This window comes from Toxorhynchites rutilus, chromosome 2 (assembly GCF_029784135.1).
Source record: "Toxorhynchites rutilus septentrionalis strain SRP chromosome 2, ASM2978413v1, whole genome shotgun sequence".
Taxonomy (NCBI): Eukaryota; Metazoa; Arthropoda; class Insecta; order Diptera; family Culicidae; genus Toxorhynchites; species Toxorhynchites rutilus.
Genome location: NC_073745.1, coordinates 306,607,939 through 306,622,081, shown reverse-complemented (window position 1 = coordinate 306,622,081; position 14,143 = coordinate 306,607,939). Strand labels below are relative to the sequence as shown.

Genomic DNA, 14,143 nt, shown 5'->3' with positions numbered 1-14,143 from the left:
CATTCGCTATCTGCTGACAGTTGTGACCGAAATTGAGCACAGAATTCAATTTGGTACGGGAATTGAAAAATTGTTTTCATTGCCGCTAGATGGCAGTCTTGGAATTGGTTTGTTCACTACTTGTTCTCGAGCTTCAGATTAGAGGCTGTTCACATACCACGTGTACAGAAAATACTGGATTTTAGACACTCATTTTCAGTCGCTATATAAATACGGTAGGATTGCCATCTGGGCTTCGTATTTTGCATCTTTTATGACAACAATCAGTCAGTGATTGAAACATAAAAAGCATTCGCTCGAAATTTTAACATTTTCCGCGCTGAATCGGCCCAGATGCTAGAACGAATGAACCCATGTGACCACCATGTGGAGCACATTGCTATGGAGCACACACGAATGACAAGCAATCTTTGCACAAATATGGTGCTGCTCTAACCCTTTATAAAGCCGTGGAAACTAGGCAACGAATCGACTCCGACTTCAGAAAACATAATTCTAACATGAGGAAAAACAAATATTTACCTGGGTCATACGGAGTCAATGAAGTATTTTTTCCAAGTGCATTTTGCTTGAAAAATAAAATATCTAGCAACTTTTTTCACCTCATACTATCTGTTAATAAAGTAATGCGTTTGATTCTGCGTTGTAATAGATTCACCTCCTAAACTCTCATGCTAAACACGCTTCAATGGCTATCTGTGAAGCAAAAAATTGTATATTTGACCATGGTGTTTGTTTTCAAAATTATAAAAGGATTGCTGCCTCGATATTTGTGTGATCGATTTGAAAGAGGAAGTGATATTCATCGATATAGTACTAGAAATGCTGACGAAGTACGAACACAAAACTTCTTATGTAGAGTGTCACAGAACTCCCTGTTTTTCTAAGGTGTTACTTATTTCAATTTGATTCCTGGGCACATCAAAAGGGCAACCACATTAGCGGAGTTTCAACCGTAATGTATTTCACATGTCAAAAATGTAATTTGAATAGTGAGATTGTAATTGACGAAGTAGTTTTTAACGAATTTTGTATTTGTATATGTATGGAAGAATGAACTGCTATCTTCGTCTCAATGATAATGATGGATTTTTGTATATGTTTATATAAATTAAAGGAAATAAAAAGAAAATAGAATGTAGTCTACATAAGTTTGAGCACGCGCGCGTTAATACAGCTATGAGAAATCTGAATTGCGATATGCAAATCTTGATAAAAAGAAGCACAGCTATGATTAACGTTTGGTTGAAGATCGAGAGAGCAAATGTTTTCGTGTAAAGAAGGCCCATGAGCTTTTTCTGAAGGATCAAGCAGACAACCGTCAGAATGAACGGAAAGGCTATAACCCGAAATTCATTTAACGGGTCAAATGTTTGATTAATCTGGAGATTAGAACAGGTTGTCTTACAAATTTGGCAATCAAGTTACAGTGAACTCAGAAGATGCTGTGGGATGGCTTGACGGGGTAGCACGTGTTTTTTCTTGTGAATTGGCTGAACTGAAAGAATTGCTGTTTACTTCTTTCAAGCATGTCCAATGAAACGATTGAATAGATGAAGCTTAGTGAAACACTAGTATCACAAAGAGGTGATTTCATATCTGTAGATTAAATCAGTTCGTTTTTTTCTGTAAAACTGGTTATGTATTATTTAATTATCACATTAACTCAAACCTATGTAGGAGAATGAGGCGGGACCTTCATTATTTAGTTATTTATCTATTTAATGGGTTTCAGTCGGAATAAACACGTTTTCAAAATTGAAATTATGAATGATAATTAGCTTTTCCATATCAAATTAGTATTCTATTTAAATGAGAAACATTTTTGTTTGCAGGTGGTGAAAAAGTCTCATACGAAAATTGTTTATGAAGACAACTTTATATTATAATGAAAAAAAAACAGTAACAATGTTGGAATTGTATAGTCATATGGTTGAATGAAAGTCAGAAATACGTGTTTCATGTTATTAAATAACATGATGTGAAAAATTTTAATTCGAATTTTAAAAATTAAAAACCGGTTTCGTGTCTTCTAATCTGATAGAGATTTCACTAACGAGTTTAGGACCCAAATTATGGCCCTAATATGAAGTCGTCACCATACGTCGCCACCATGCCACTGTCATCGCGAATTACCAATTTAAGGCCGGTTTAGAGTTCCCGTGAACGTTCACGTTCATATTAAATGTTCGCCAGTAAAGTGAAATAAATAAACATCGAGCTTCAATAAAGTAATTCGGATATAATATACAGTTGTTCACGAATCAACCCGAAGCAACGAAGTTTTTCAACCCGTGCAGAGATCCGATTGAATGAAATTGCATCCATATCGAAATTTTCATCGAAAACTCGAGAGTTGCTAACAATATCCTTTTACAGTTCACAGCGAAATAATTTTCAGAATGCCTTGGGACATTCGAACGTGAACATGAACGGGGAAATATTTTGACGTCTATATTCACCACTGTTTTCACGTTCACGTTCACCGAAGTCGGTGAACTATGGAGAGTTCACCAACATCTCGATTCCACGGTGAAAATTCAGAATCGTTGTGAAATATTGAATTAATCCACTTTCAACAATAGGAATTGTGTTTAAATACGTTTTTCAATTAGAAAATGTTTCTTCCTATCGTTTCAAGATATTTTCCTCGCGTTTAATAAATGAATTGACGAATAATTAACAAAAAAAAGTGTTAGTTCACGTTCACGTTCACGGGAACTCTAAACCAGCCTTTACCACCATCTGACATATCGTGATGTCGATGATAATTTTTTTTATCAGAGTGATAGTGGGATAGGTCGTGACGGTAGGTAGAGTGAGATAGCGATAATCGTGCCGCACACCTTATATTTTGGTTTTAATGAAAGAAAAATGTTTTTATAACGTCCGAAACAGCATGCAATATAATAAATTTTGGCGGAAAGTAGAATCGAGTTCTAATTAGTTTGAATTATCTCAATATACTGAAATTTCCGTTCCTGCCAAATAACAGCCAGATCTTTCTGATTCTGAACGCTAGCCTTAATTGATCCAAAATGGTAGTTTGTTCATTTTTATTATTTTGATTTATTTTGCCTTTGATAGCAATACTTAATCTATGTAGTGGATCAGTTTAAGAAATGTAACATTTTCCCCTCCTGATTATTAGATTCCTTTTGGGTTCTTTTGACAACCAAATTGATTCTATCCGCATGACAGCATGATTGAAACAGTTGAAAAAATTGGTGGCATTATAGTTGCCACCACTCGTTAACCACCCTGTTTGCTGTTGCCTTGTAAACTCTCTTTATTGCGCCTTTGGATATGCTAAAATCAAAACAATATTTCTAGTACACCCATACCTCGCTATACGGCCGCTCTTTATACGGCATTTCGCTATAATGGCCTTCTTCAATTCAGGCACGTTTTCGATTTACGGCCCAAAATGTTTCATTATAACGGCAAAAAAAATTTTGAGGATTGGTTTAAAAATCACTTTTGTACATAAGTGAAAAAATATTTGCGAGACAATAATAACTATAAGTAACAAAACAATACATACGCATATGCCATGTAACATGAAGTTGTTTCATTTTTGTTTATAGATTATTGTTGGTTTTTATGTAACAAATAACAAACATTTAACAAATTTGGAACCGACCTGATTGAATTTGTATGATTTTGTATTAGAAAAATTGATTCTTTATACGGCTCTTCGCTTTGCGGCCAAATTTCGTGGAATGCGAAGTATGGGTGTACAACGAAAAAAACTGATTTTTTATATAGAGTTTCAAAGAAAAAACAAGCCGTTTTCCGTCTAATACACCACTTATTTTATTGAAAAAGCTGTATGATCTTACACAGTTGATCTTGAATAGAACGTTTACAGTGAAAAACTTATCAAATTGTTGCATTTTCAACATATTTAAACAGAATTTAATATATTTTTATATAAAATAAAAACCTGTACGACATATTAGCTGGGAGCAACTCCCCCTCCTTTCTCAAAAGAATCGCACGCGGCATGCACCTGGTCCATCAGCATCTCGTCGCAGATCTTGGAAATGAGCTTCTTATATTGGTCCATAGTGCTCATATTACATAAAATTACACATACATAGAAGTCCAGCGTATTAAGGTCCGGGAAACTGGGAGGGCACGATGTCTTATCGAGAAAATCAGTCAAATTCTTCCGACACCACGCTTGGACGATATTCGCTGTGTGGGCCGGTGCCCCGTCCTGTTGAAAGACAAAGACGTAACGATCCTTCCAGTAGAGGTCCCGAATTGCCGAGGCCACAACCTTCGCCAGAACCTCGGTCTTATAGTACGCGGCATTGATTTTCACGTTTTTCTCGATAAACACCAGTTGGCCATGCTGAATACGGCCCCCTAAACCGTCACCGACGCGGCGCTCTGGAACCGCGGGATGTTTATGTGGGACGGGGGGATGCTGGTCAACGTCATTGGACATTGTGCGGTTGTTCCAAGACATCAGAAAACAAGAACTCCTGACCTGCGTGCCGTGAAAGTGTCAGTTTGACTCTGCCCAGCCTCTTATTCGTTGTAGCCTTCGTTACCCAGTGAACCTTTCATTTCTTGCCCGGCTTGTATCCCAGGTTTTCCTAAGTCAGCTGCGGTCTTCCGAATCGAGCGGTTCATTTTTCGACGAACCCGCTCCCTCACCACCTTGGCTACAGGCGTCCTCACCGAATGCGGTCGCCCATATCTCGCCTGGTCCTTGGTCGAGTCTATCTCCCGGTACCGACGGACGGTGATATAGATGAAATTCCGCCTCACCCCGTGGGATTTCAACCATTCAATATGTCGCCGGGTCGCTCACCTCTTGCAAACAAATTTACTACGACGTCGCGGTACTCCTTAATCGTGCGCGGTAAACAAACAACAAATGACAATATTGAACAGCCTGTAGTGGCCGCGGCCTTACAAAGGGTTAAGGATGTCGAGATCTACTTTCAGTTTGATCTAAAGCTCCATCCCAACAAAATCGGAATCTGGGATTCCATTTTGAACCACATTTGAATTTTGTGGACTTCGTACCAAGAGTGAATAGGGTAACACAGGGTGATTTGTACCACCCCTTTATCTCAAAAATTACGGCTCAACTTGGATGTTCTATAATGTCACTTCCTTCTATTGTTGAACCGTATGTTCCTAAAGTAAAAAACTTTGGTAAAACTTCACAAGTAGAGGGAAACGGTAGCATAAATACATCATGTACTTTGAGCTTCAAAAAATGTGAGTTTTCCGATCGTGGTTTTAAGGTTTTTCCCGCTGATTAAACAAACTTTTCGTGTATTGTGCAGTAAAGTTCTGTTCGCCTACAGAAGAGGAACAGTTTGATGCAGCGAAACAGTAAGTTTAATAACAATAAATGAAATTTTGCATGTTGTGTGGGGTGACATGGACACGTTTCTGTGGGGTGAATTGGTCCTACAGGTTTGAGACTTTTCTTTGGTCTAATTGATTCCAGATGCCGCTGAATTACAAGAAGAGGATGGACAGACAACGTTGAAAGAAGGAGGAGCTTGAAAGAGCAACGCAGGCCATCGAGAACGGATTTTCTTTGACCAAGCATCAAAAGTGTTTGAAGATACTCGAACAATAGTGAAAAGATCCATGCAGAATTCGACATGGTGTCAATCCAACTTTTCTGGTCTGGAATCTGGCCATTTGCTTAGGTGGCCCAAATTCCCCCCTTTTCCCCTACGTGTTTGTTTTGAACGCGCGCTGATGAAAACTAAACTCAAGCGCAGCGCTGCGTATGTTTTCTGAAGACTGTCTGTTGGAGTTTATTGACTGCTTGCTTGGTAGATACTCATAGTATAGAATTAGCGTTAATATGCTTGCTAAAGGTTGTGGACAGCACCTCGTATTTGCTGTGTTTGCAAAAGGCAACAGGGAAACAAAAAAAACGGACGGTAAATTAGCAGGATTAGAGTTATTTTTTACGTGGAACTTTTATTATGCAGTCCCTATCCACCGCATAAAAAAGATTTTTTTCTAAAGTGCCAGTTTTTACCATTTTTCAAAGCTACTCGTGAAGTTTGGTACGATCTTTTTAAGGGTTTTTTTTGTGCGTCCCATATGCCTCGCGCTAAAACCTTTTTAATTGTATTTTGACGTATGACTAAGTCTTTTATTTTTGTATCGAGATGTATGTTCAAAGTTTCGAAAACGATAACGTTTGAGTTACAAAGTTTTTTCAATTCGATGCCGTATCTTTTTCGAGACAATCCAGCTGCGTCAAATCGTCTGGTTCCCTCTTGTAGTTCTCTTTTTCGTTGTCAGATGAACTTAAAATGATTTACTTTTAACAAAATATAAATCTTTCTTTTCTGAAGAACTTTCCTATAACAGATAGGAAAGTTCACTTTTTGTCGAACGGTTTCCAATGGAAACCTTTAGCAGTTTTTTCTGGGGTATTCCAGCATGTTAACGCAACATTTGTTGGTACGTACGTATTAACGCCACCGGAGCGGAAATTCAATAGAGTGCAAATTTATTGTTTGCACGGGCACTCAGTTATCTTTTGTATTGTTGTTGCCTTGTTGTTTGCAATGTGTTGGTTATTATTGAATAATACGAAAATATGTATTTGAAATTTGCAGTATCTACGTATGAACGCCACCAGAGCGCAATCGTCATCAACAATTTTTTTTCCGTAATAAAATTCGTTCTGAGGTAAATGTAATGGGGCGAAGTGTTCACCTATCGAGGAAGAGGAAACGAGGCGGCCTCAAGCCGCTGAGGTGTTGCAACCCGAGTGGGTCGCCTATCCGCCGTCAGTAGTGATGGCCTCTCGCAAGCAAACCTGTGTTTCACCAATTGCCCGGTTAGTTTGAAAGATGAGATCCGATCCTTTAGTTATGTCGGTATGCGTTTGTGCCGGCTTGGGCCGCCTAGGTTCCTTATCCTTGTTAGATGAGGATTTCATCTCTATTACATCAGAATGAATTTCATTATGGAAAAATAATAATATTGAAAATCGCGCTCCGGTGGCGTTCGTACGTAATTACTGCAAATCCTAAATACACATTTACGTAGCACTAAAAAATAACCATTTCTTCTGAGGATATTCTTGTTTCTAATAAGAATATAGCCCACGTTCTCAAAGCTCATATCGATAAGCTCGGCCTACGAAGTAAAACAAACTCAAGAAAGCATCAAACAAATCACCCTTTGATGACAAGATAACAATCGACCACAAGCTGAGCTCCAATTAATTGATTAGGGATAGCTTATCAAAAGTAACCCTAATTTACCTCAAAATAATTAATTTGTTCAAAACATCCATATCAATTCGTTTTTTTTTTCTAATTTCTTTGTCCAATAATAGCCATTGATATCTTCATTTCTTTTTGATGATAAAAAATCAGAAAAGTCAGTGCCCCTACTATCATGGCATTATCGCTTCCATTCCTTCATCACAATTCTTTTCTTTCTTTCCCTTTTCTCGCTTTACACGGGAGATAATAACATCAAGACAATGCAATGCATCTCCCCTGGGAAGCTTATGCAGTGCGTATCGTGTAGCAGCGGGAAACATATATAACGCCACAGGTCCCTCCCGGACAGCAGTTTAGATTCAGCGGAGAAATGAAGGGCCACATTTTACTGTTGGGAATTGCGGTGTTCGCTCTCGGTGTAGTTTCCGCTCTAGAGAATGGTTTGGCGCGGAAACCTCCAATGGGTTGGATGACCTGGCAGCGGTTCCGGTGTATCACAGACTGTAACAAATATCCCGATGAGTGTATAAGCGAAGCGTTGATCAAACGAATGGCGGATTTGATGGTGTCGGAGGGATACCTGGACGCTGGGTACGATTACGTGAACATTGACGATTGCTGGTCAATGATGGAGCGTGATGCCGATGGCGTCTTGTGGCCGAATCCAGAACGTTTCCCGAACGGAATGAAACATTTGGCTGATTATGTGAGATCAATAGCAGCGTGCGATACATATTCGTTTGTTTGCTAAAATCTGAATTCTAGGTTCATTCGAAAGGATTGAAGTTCGGCATTTATCAAGACATTGGCACAAACACGTGCGCTGGTTACCCGGGAATGAGAGATTTTTATGAAATCGACGCCAAAACATTCGCCGAGTGGGAAGTGGACTTTATTAAAGTCGATGGATGTTATGCGGATGCGGTGAAAATGGTTGAGGGTATGTTAAGAAGTGGGAGAATATTTGTGAACAATGTGAAATATTGATCTTTCACAGATTACGTTTTGCTTGGAGAGATTATGAATAAAACCGGAAGGCCAATACTGTATTCGTGCAGTTGGCCAGCGTATCAAGAGGAGGAAGATATCATTGTAAGGCGGTTACTAAGATATTGTAAGAATACTGTCTTTAAACGAATATTTGCAGCCGGACTATGAAACTCTGAAGAAAACATGCAACATGTGGCGCAACTGGGATGATATCGAGGATTCGCACAGTTCAGTGGAAAGAATTACTAAATACTTCTCCGATAACCAATATCGCATCCAGCCTCATTCTGGTCCAGGACACTGGAATGATCCGGACACGGTACGGTGACTTTGTCGTTCTGCAGGTTTTCGAAGCTAATAATTTTTTTATCATACCTCTTCAGCTAATCCTAGGGAACTACGGTCTCAGCTACGAGCAGAGTAAGTCGCAGTTGGCTGTTTGGACAGTTTTAGCCGCCCCATTGCTTTTATCGAACGATTTGGCCACTGTGACTCCGGAAATCAAGGAACTTCTATTGAACAGAGAAATCATTGCAGTCGATCAAGATCCCATGGGTATTCAGGGTCGTTACGTGCAAACCATTAGAAATATCGAGGTAAGTATCAAGTCAAAAGACAACAAAAGTCGATGAAAATGCACGTATCATATCATGGATGCAGATCTGGAAGCGACCGATTTTACCGAAGGTGAAAGAAGTCTACACTCATGCGATAGCCTTCGTGAGTCGCCGAGCTGATGGAGCACCATACGCGATTGAAGTGAATCTTGTCGAAGATCTTGGACTGAGGATCAACAGCTCAATTAAGGGATACAAAGTTTATGTGAGTATAAATTGTGTTTTCGATACGGTTCAATGTGTGTAATTTTTTTCTTTGCAGGATCTGTTCCAAACTGATCGTAAGCCAGTTTTCGTCCGTGCAAATGGTACATTCGAAACCCGAGTCAATCCGACGGGTGCTAACTTTTATCGATTTGTGCCAGTGGTGAGAAACACCCGATATGGTAAACATGGGTCGAGTGCTGGAAATTCGGTTTAAATGATATACAAACTTTCATATGTACATAAAATAACAACTAAATGTATTATGAGATGTTAATAATATCGTAAATATCGTTAAATAAATCGTGAATGTGGCTCACGATCAAACTAAAAATGAATGAGTTGAAGACAGCAAAACAAAAAAAATTGATATGTGCACTTTGACAATAGACAGCACTTGTGTTGTTTTTAGTTAGATTTATTATTTCATAATGAATGGACTGACACGCAGGGCTCGGCGAAGTCATCTTCAACTGAGGATAGTCAGGGGACTATGAAGCCATCGGCCTTCGCATTCAATTGGAAATAAGTTTTTACTCCTTCAGCAGTTTCTCTGTCAACATTGATCAAAGTTATTCGGGCCCTCTCGTCCTTAACATCTAACGAAACTCCGTGCTCATTCCGTTTTTCGCCTCGAAATGGACTTCACAGCAAATTGAAGTGACTCCCCCAGTCTGAATTCGTTCCTCTCTCTCATGTACAGAGATGCCAGGTTTGAAGACATGTCTTCATTTTGAAGACATTTGACTTACTGTGAAGACATTTGATTTTGTGAAGACACTTTGAAGACATTATGAAATATGTGAAGACATTTCAGTATGATAGCGTAGGTGAATTTTTGAGAGATAATATTTCCGAAAAAATTCTAACTATTGGCCGAAAAGATCGTCAAAAGAAGTAAAGCTTTTATTTCAGTGTCATTCGCTCGCTTTTTTGTCATTGTTTACTTTTGTTCTTAAAAATCAACGGAGACTTTTGTCTCGGGTTTTTTTTTAGTTTTCAATTAGCAATAATCGCACCTCGGATAAACCTCATTGGTTACGGTATCGCCACTGCGCAAAGCTAGTCTCGGGGTCATTCACTCGCTTTTTCCAAACTTTTCCAAGCAGAAGATCCTCAAGTATAGAAAATGAATTCAACAACAAAGCGACTTTTACTTCAAATTCTGGAGAACTTCAAGCGGTCTAAATACACATGGTCTCTAGAAGACATTAAGGAGTGTATCGAAAAGTAGTCTTAAACATTCAACGTGTTATTACACGGGTGAACTTTTTTTTGTCGTGTAATCAGAGCACGCTTTATTTACATGTCAGAAATCGAAATACATTTAGTCGCGGTCATAAAGTTGTTTTCGAAATGTCGCGGATTTATTTGGAAGCTAAGAAGAAAATTCTACACAATTGGTGCACCGAAAAGGGTGTTATATACTACAAAATAGCAAAATAAATAACCATTTGCACGTGTGACATTCGATTCTCAAATTTATGTACAAGAATTCATGAAAAAAAATTGCTTCCACTTCATAGAAAACACGATATTCTGGCCGGATTTAGCATTTTTGGCACATTATACCAAATCCATTCTATAATGGTTTTCGGAAAACAACATAATGTTCGTCGAAAAAGACCTCAACCCACTACAACCCACTGTCCCCAGCTGCGGCCAATTGAACGTTACCGGGCAATTCTCAAGGCCAAGTTCAAGAAAGAAGATACAGTGTCTCAAAAAATATTTCAGAGTTCAAGAAGAATTGGTCTGCAGCGTCAAGAAAGTGCACAAAGACTATTGTGCAGAATTTGATGAGTAGAGTTAAATCTGAGTTTCGATCATTTTTTTGAAATCAACAATAAGCTTGACATTTTCATTTCATTGCTATGTAAACTTAATATTCTTCAATGAAATTTACTTTTGTAAACACTTTCTGAACTTTTTCAGAAACTTTTCGATACAATCGTTAGTTCTTTGCACTCGAGAATTTAAACGATGTCACAGTATTTTTGTTATTTTGGGCCTATACTATACAATAGTTTAACCTAGATCCACTTCACAAAAGAAAGGTTTTCCGGTTACGGTATCAATAATTAGTTTTGTGGATTGGGTTTGAATTACAATTAATACTTCAAAGCTGAAATCTCACGTAACTTTTGAAAAGGTCCTAAGTAACAAATGTAAACAAATCGAGTTTATGGATGCACACCATTAGCTCTCAATCATTGAACGCATTGCGAGAACAACCGTTCAAGTATCTATCCTTTTCACCTTTTTATTACCGATACAAAATATGTCCAATGTACAGATTCTAATTTTAAGCACTCAACTGTTACTTCGGACGCCACTCTCCTCTGACGCTCGATACGTCCGAAGTAACAAAGCAATCAAAACAAAACGAAGTCGCACTTTGGACATTTTGAGTTTGTGTTATTTTCGGGTGTAGATATCGTTTTTAATGCAGATCTACGAGTGATAACAATAAAGATCTGCTTTTAGCACGAAGTGCTAGTGTTATGATCGTTGTTCAGTAGTTATTTTCAAATTTTCATTGTGCAACGTAGTTCGTCCAATATACAAAGCCGTCAGTCAAAACGTCCAATGTAACATTTTTCGCTCGGAGGCTTCAATTTCAAACTAAAATCACATTACAACAGTCACGATTGGTTTTTCAAAGTTATTATTGGCTGCTAGTGGTAAAAGTAGTGATAAAAATCGATTCCTTTTGAAACAATTCGCGGAACAATGTTCCGGTCTTTAACTTCGTTTTTCTCGAGTTGATGTGAATGTTACATAGGACCTTTTCAAAAGTTACGCGAGAAATGTACTAATTGAGTTATCACAGTTCCGTTTTTGTGGAAAAATTGGGGCAATATTCACTCAATCAATGGTATATCAAGCTAATTATCATTTCTAAACTCATTAAATTTAGTTTGAAGTTGTGGAATATATTCTTTTTTCACATTTATTAAAATAAACATAAAAACCTCAAGGCAAGTTTAATAATATGCGTTATACAACAAGGCCCATTAGAATAAACATTGAATAAGCTGTCAAACTTTGTCCAAAAGTAAGTTATGAATTTTAGTTTCCTTCGATAAGCTCGTGAAGACATTTGAAGACATTATTCGTACCATGTGAAGACATTTGAAAAAATCACCTGGCATCCCTGCTCACGTATCATGTATCCATGTATTAACGTAAATAGAATATCAGGTATATTACATTGCCTGTGTGATACACACACTCTTCATTGCAAAGAAGCTATTTTTTTTCTTTGCCTATTACTTTATGGAAAAAACGGGTTGTAATATACCTGGTATTCTATTTACGTTGTGCATCGTATCAGTGTTTGAGTTCACGGTTGGTAAATAATGGAGCCGTCCATTAATGGTGTAACTGCTTTTTTGCATCAGAAATGAAATTTTTGTTTCTGTTTATATGGACGTTAAAATAAGAGTGCGCGGGCAACTAGGTACTTATCAGGGTGGAGTAGTAGTGGTGGACTGAAATCAAGTTGAATGAAATAACAGATTTGTCAATTAGACTAACAAATTTTTTTGTTCTTTCTTTATTAAAGAGATTTTCAGCGGAAGGCTCGTTCACCTCCGTTCTAACCAAATTAAATTGACTAGAAATGAATTGACGAGCATTAAGAGCGAGGATGACTGATGAACTAGTCATGTTGACGGCGAATGCCGAAGAAGTCCTACTCGAAGCGAAGCGACTGAGAGGAGAGTCGATTTTAATGTGTCGTCTTTGAAAATTTTGGTATTACGTTTTACCTTTCAAACGTTTCGATTGTATAGTGGATGTATTGGATTGTACAGGAATGGAGATTCTGGTCAAGGATCAAAATAAAGCGTCCGAAATGGACTTCTACCACCTGTTTGCTTTATCGGACATAATTCTGAAGCCATTCAGATGAAGGACAATGACGGCTACCTTAGATAACTGCTTAACCCCAACAAGACAGCGGGTTCGATAAGCCAGCATGGATGGCGAACTCGTAGACGATACTCTTGTATGAACACCTTTTTTTGCTTAATGGCCTGGCGGTAGATCAGGAGAACGAATTTATCGTAAAGTCATGATTCAGAGTCAGATAGAATGTAGCTCTGATGAGGTCAGATAGAGTGTAGCTCTGATGAGGTATTGGTAAACAAAGAGAGTTCTGATTAATACGTCTAAATGATTTATGTTTTATGGAATATCACATTGGCGATCCTGCCATGTGTAGGGAGAAAGTGGTGTGTTTTCAAAAAGTGATCTTGTTTGTTGTATATTTTGCCCCCGGTAAGTTATTTGAAAACAGCAATGATAGCAGTGGCAAGAGGACATTCGATGTTTTTGGAAGTGCTGCTAGTATGACAGAACACATGGTTTAAAATTTCTCAAACTATATGTTTGGCTGTGTGGAAATTTCATAAAATTTAGAACAAGAGAATAAATAGTATTGTTAAAACGTAGAATCTTGTGAACTGAACAGTTGAGTTGGATCTTACGTCAGATTATTTTAAGATACAATAGTTGAGACGGGTAAAGCCCAGGTCCAGCATCTAGTTATATTAAATACTATTAATACAGTATATTGAGTCGGGTTCAGTCCAAGGCCAATATTTGGTTAGATCTGCGTCGAGTTCAGCTCAAGGCCAGGATCATTGTATGCGAAACAGTTGAGTCGGGTAAAGCACAAGGCCGGCTTGTAGTAATATCGAAATCTATAGATTCACCATATTGAGTCGGGTCCAGCCCAAGGCCAAAAAAAAACAAAATAAATCATAGAATCAGTTCAAAGTATCGATACGTTATTTTCCAAATTAAAACTATAAATAATCAATAGGAAGAATGATAAAAAAATATTTTTTTTCAATATTACACTCCAGGCATACTTCGTTTATTGATCATTTTTTGTACTTCCGGAGGATGAGGCATATCTAGCAACAGAATAAACAAACTTTGATGATACGAAAGATATTGCGGTAACTTAGTTAACAAGAATACAAGAATCGAAAATATTCATTTCGAAAGTCTGGACATTGCATCCATTGATTAGATTACATTCTATTCTTATTATTGTCCCTGTCGGGGGAGGATGTGGTATCCTGAATT

At 38.0% G+C, this 14,143-nt stretch overlaps 1 protein-coding gene and 1 pseudogene across 1 annotated transcript; one reads left to right on the top strand and one right to left on the bottom strand.

Moving 5' to 3' along the window:
* Nucleotides 1-7,505: 7,505 nt before the first annotated feature.
* On the top strand, nucleotides 7,506-9,377 carry LOC129771394 (alpha-N-acetylgalactosaminidase-like). The gene is made up of 7 exons (XM_055774994.1): nucleotides 7,506-7,938; nucleotides 7,998-8,172; nucleotides 8,230-8,324; nucleotides 8,380-8,541; nucleotides 8,606-8,818; nucleotides 8,883-9,044; nucleotides 9,102-9,377. Exons 1-7 carry the CDS (start codon nucleotides 7,603-7,605, stop codon nucleotides 9,258-9,260), a joined length of 1,302 nt encoding a protein of 433 aa, XP_055630969.1. The 5' UTR covers nucleotides 7,506-7,602; the 3' UTR covers nucleotides 9,261-9,377.
* Nucleotides 9,378-9,986: 609 nt separating this feature from the next.
* LOC129772052 (U4 spliceosomal RNA) lies at nucleotides 9,987-10,107 on the bottom strand (annotated as a pseudogene).
* Between the last annotated feature and the right edge of the window lie 4,036 nt (nucleotides 10,108-14,143).

What these genes read in the sequence shown, in the direction of transcription:
- LOC129771394 (XM_055774994.1), top strand. Translation starts at nt 7,603, where the DNA reads ATGAAGGGCCACATTTTACTGTTGGGAATTGCGGTGTTCGCTCTCGGT. An exon ending in TGAAACATTTGGCTGATTAT is followed by an intron (nt 7,939 to 7,997) that starts GTGAGATCAATA and finishes TCTGAATTCTAG; the next exon opens with GTTCATTCGAAAGGATTGAA. An exon ending in AAACCATTAGAAATATCGAG is followed by an intron (nt 8,819 to 8,882) that starts GTAAGTATCAAG and finishes TCATGGATGCAG; the next exon opens with ATCTGGAAGCGACCGATTTT.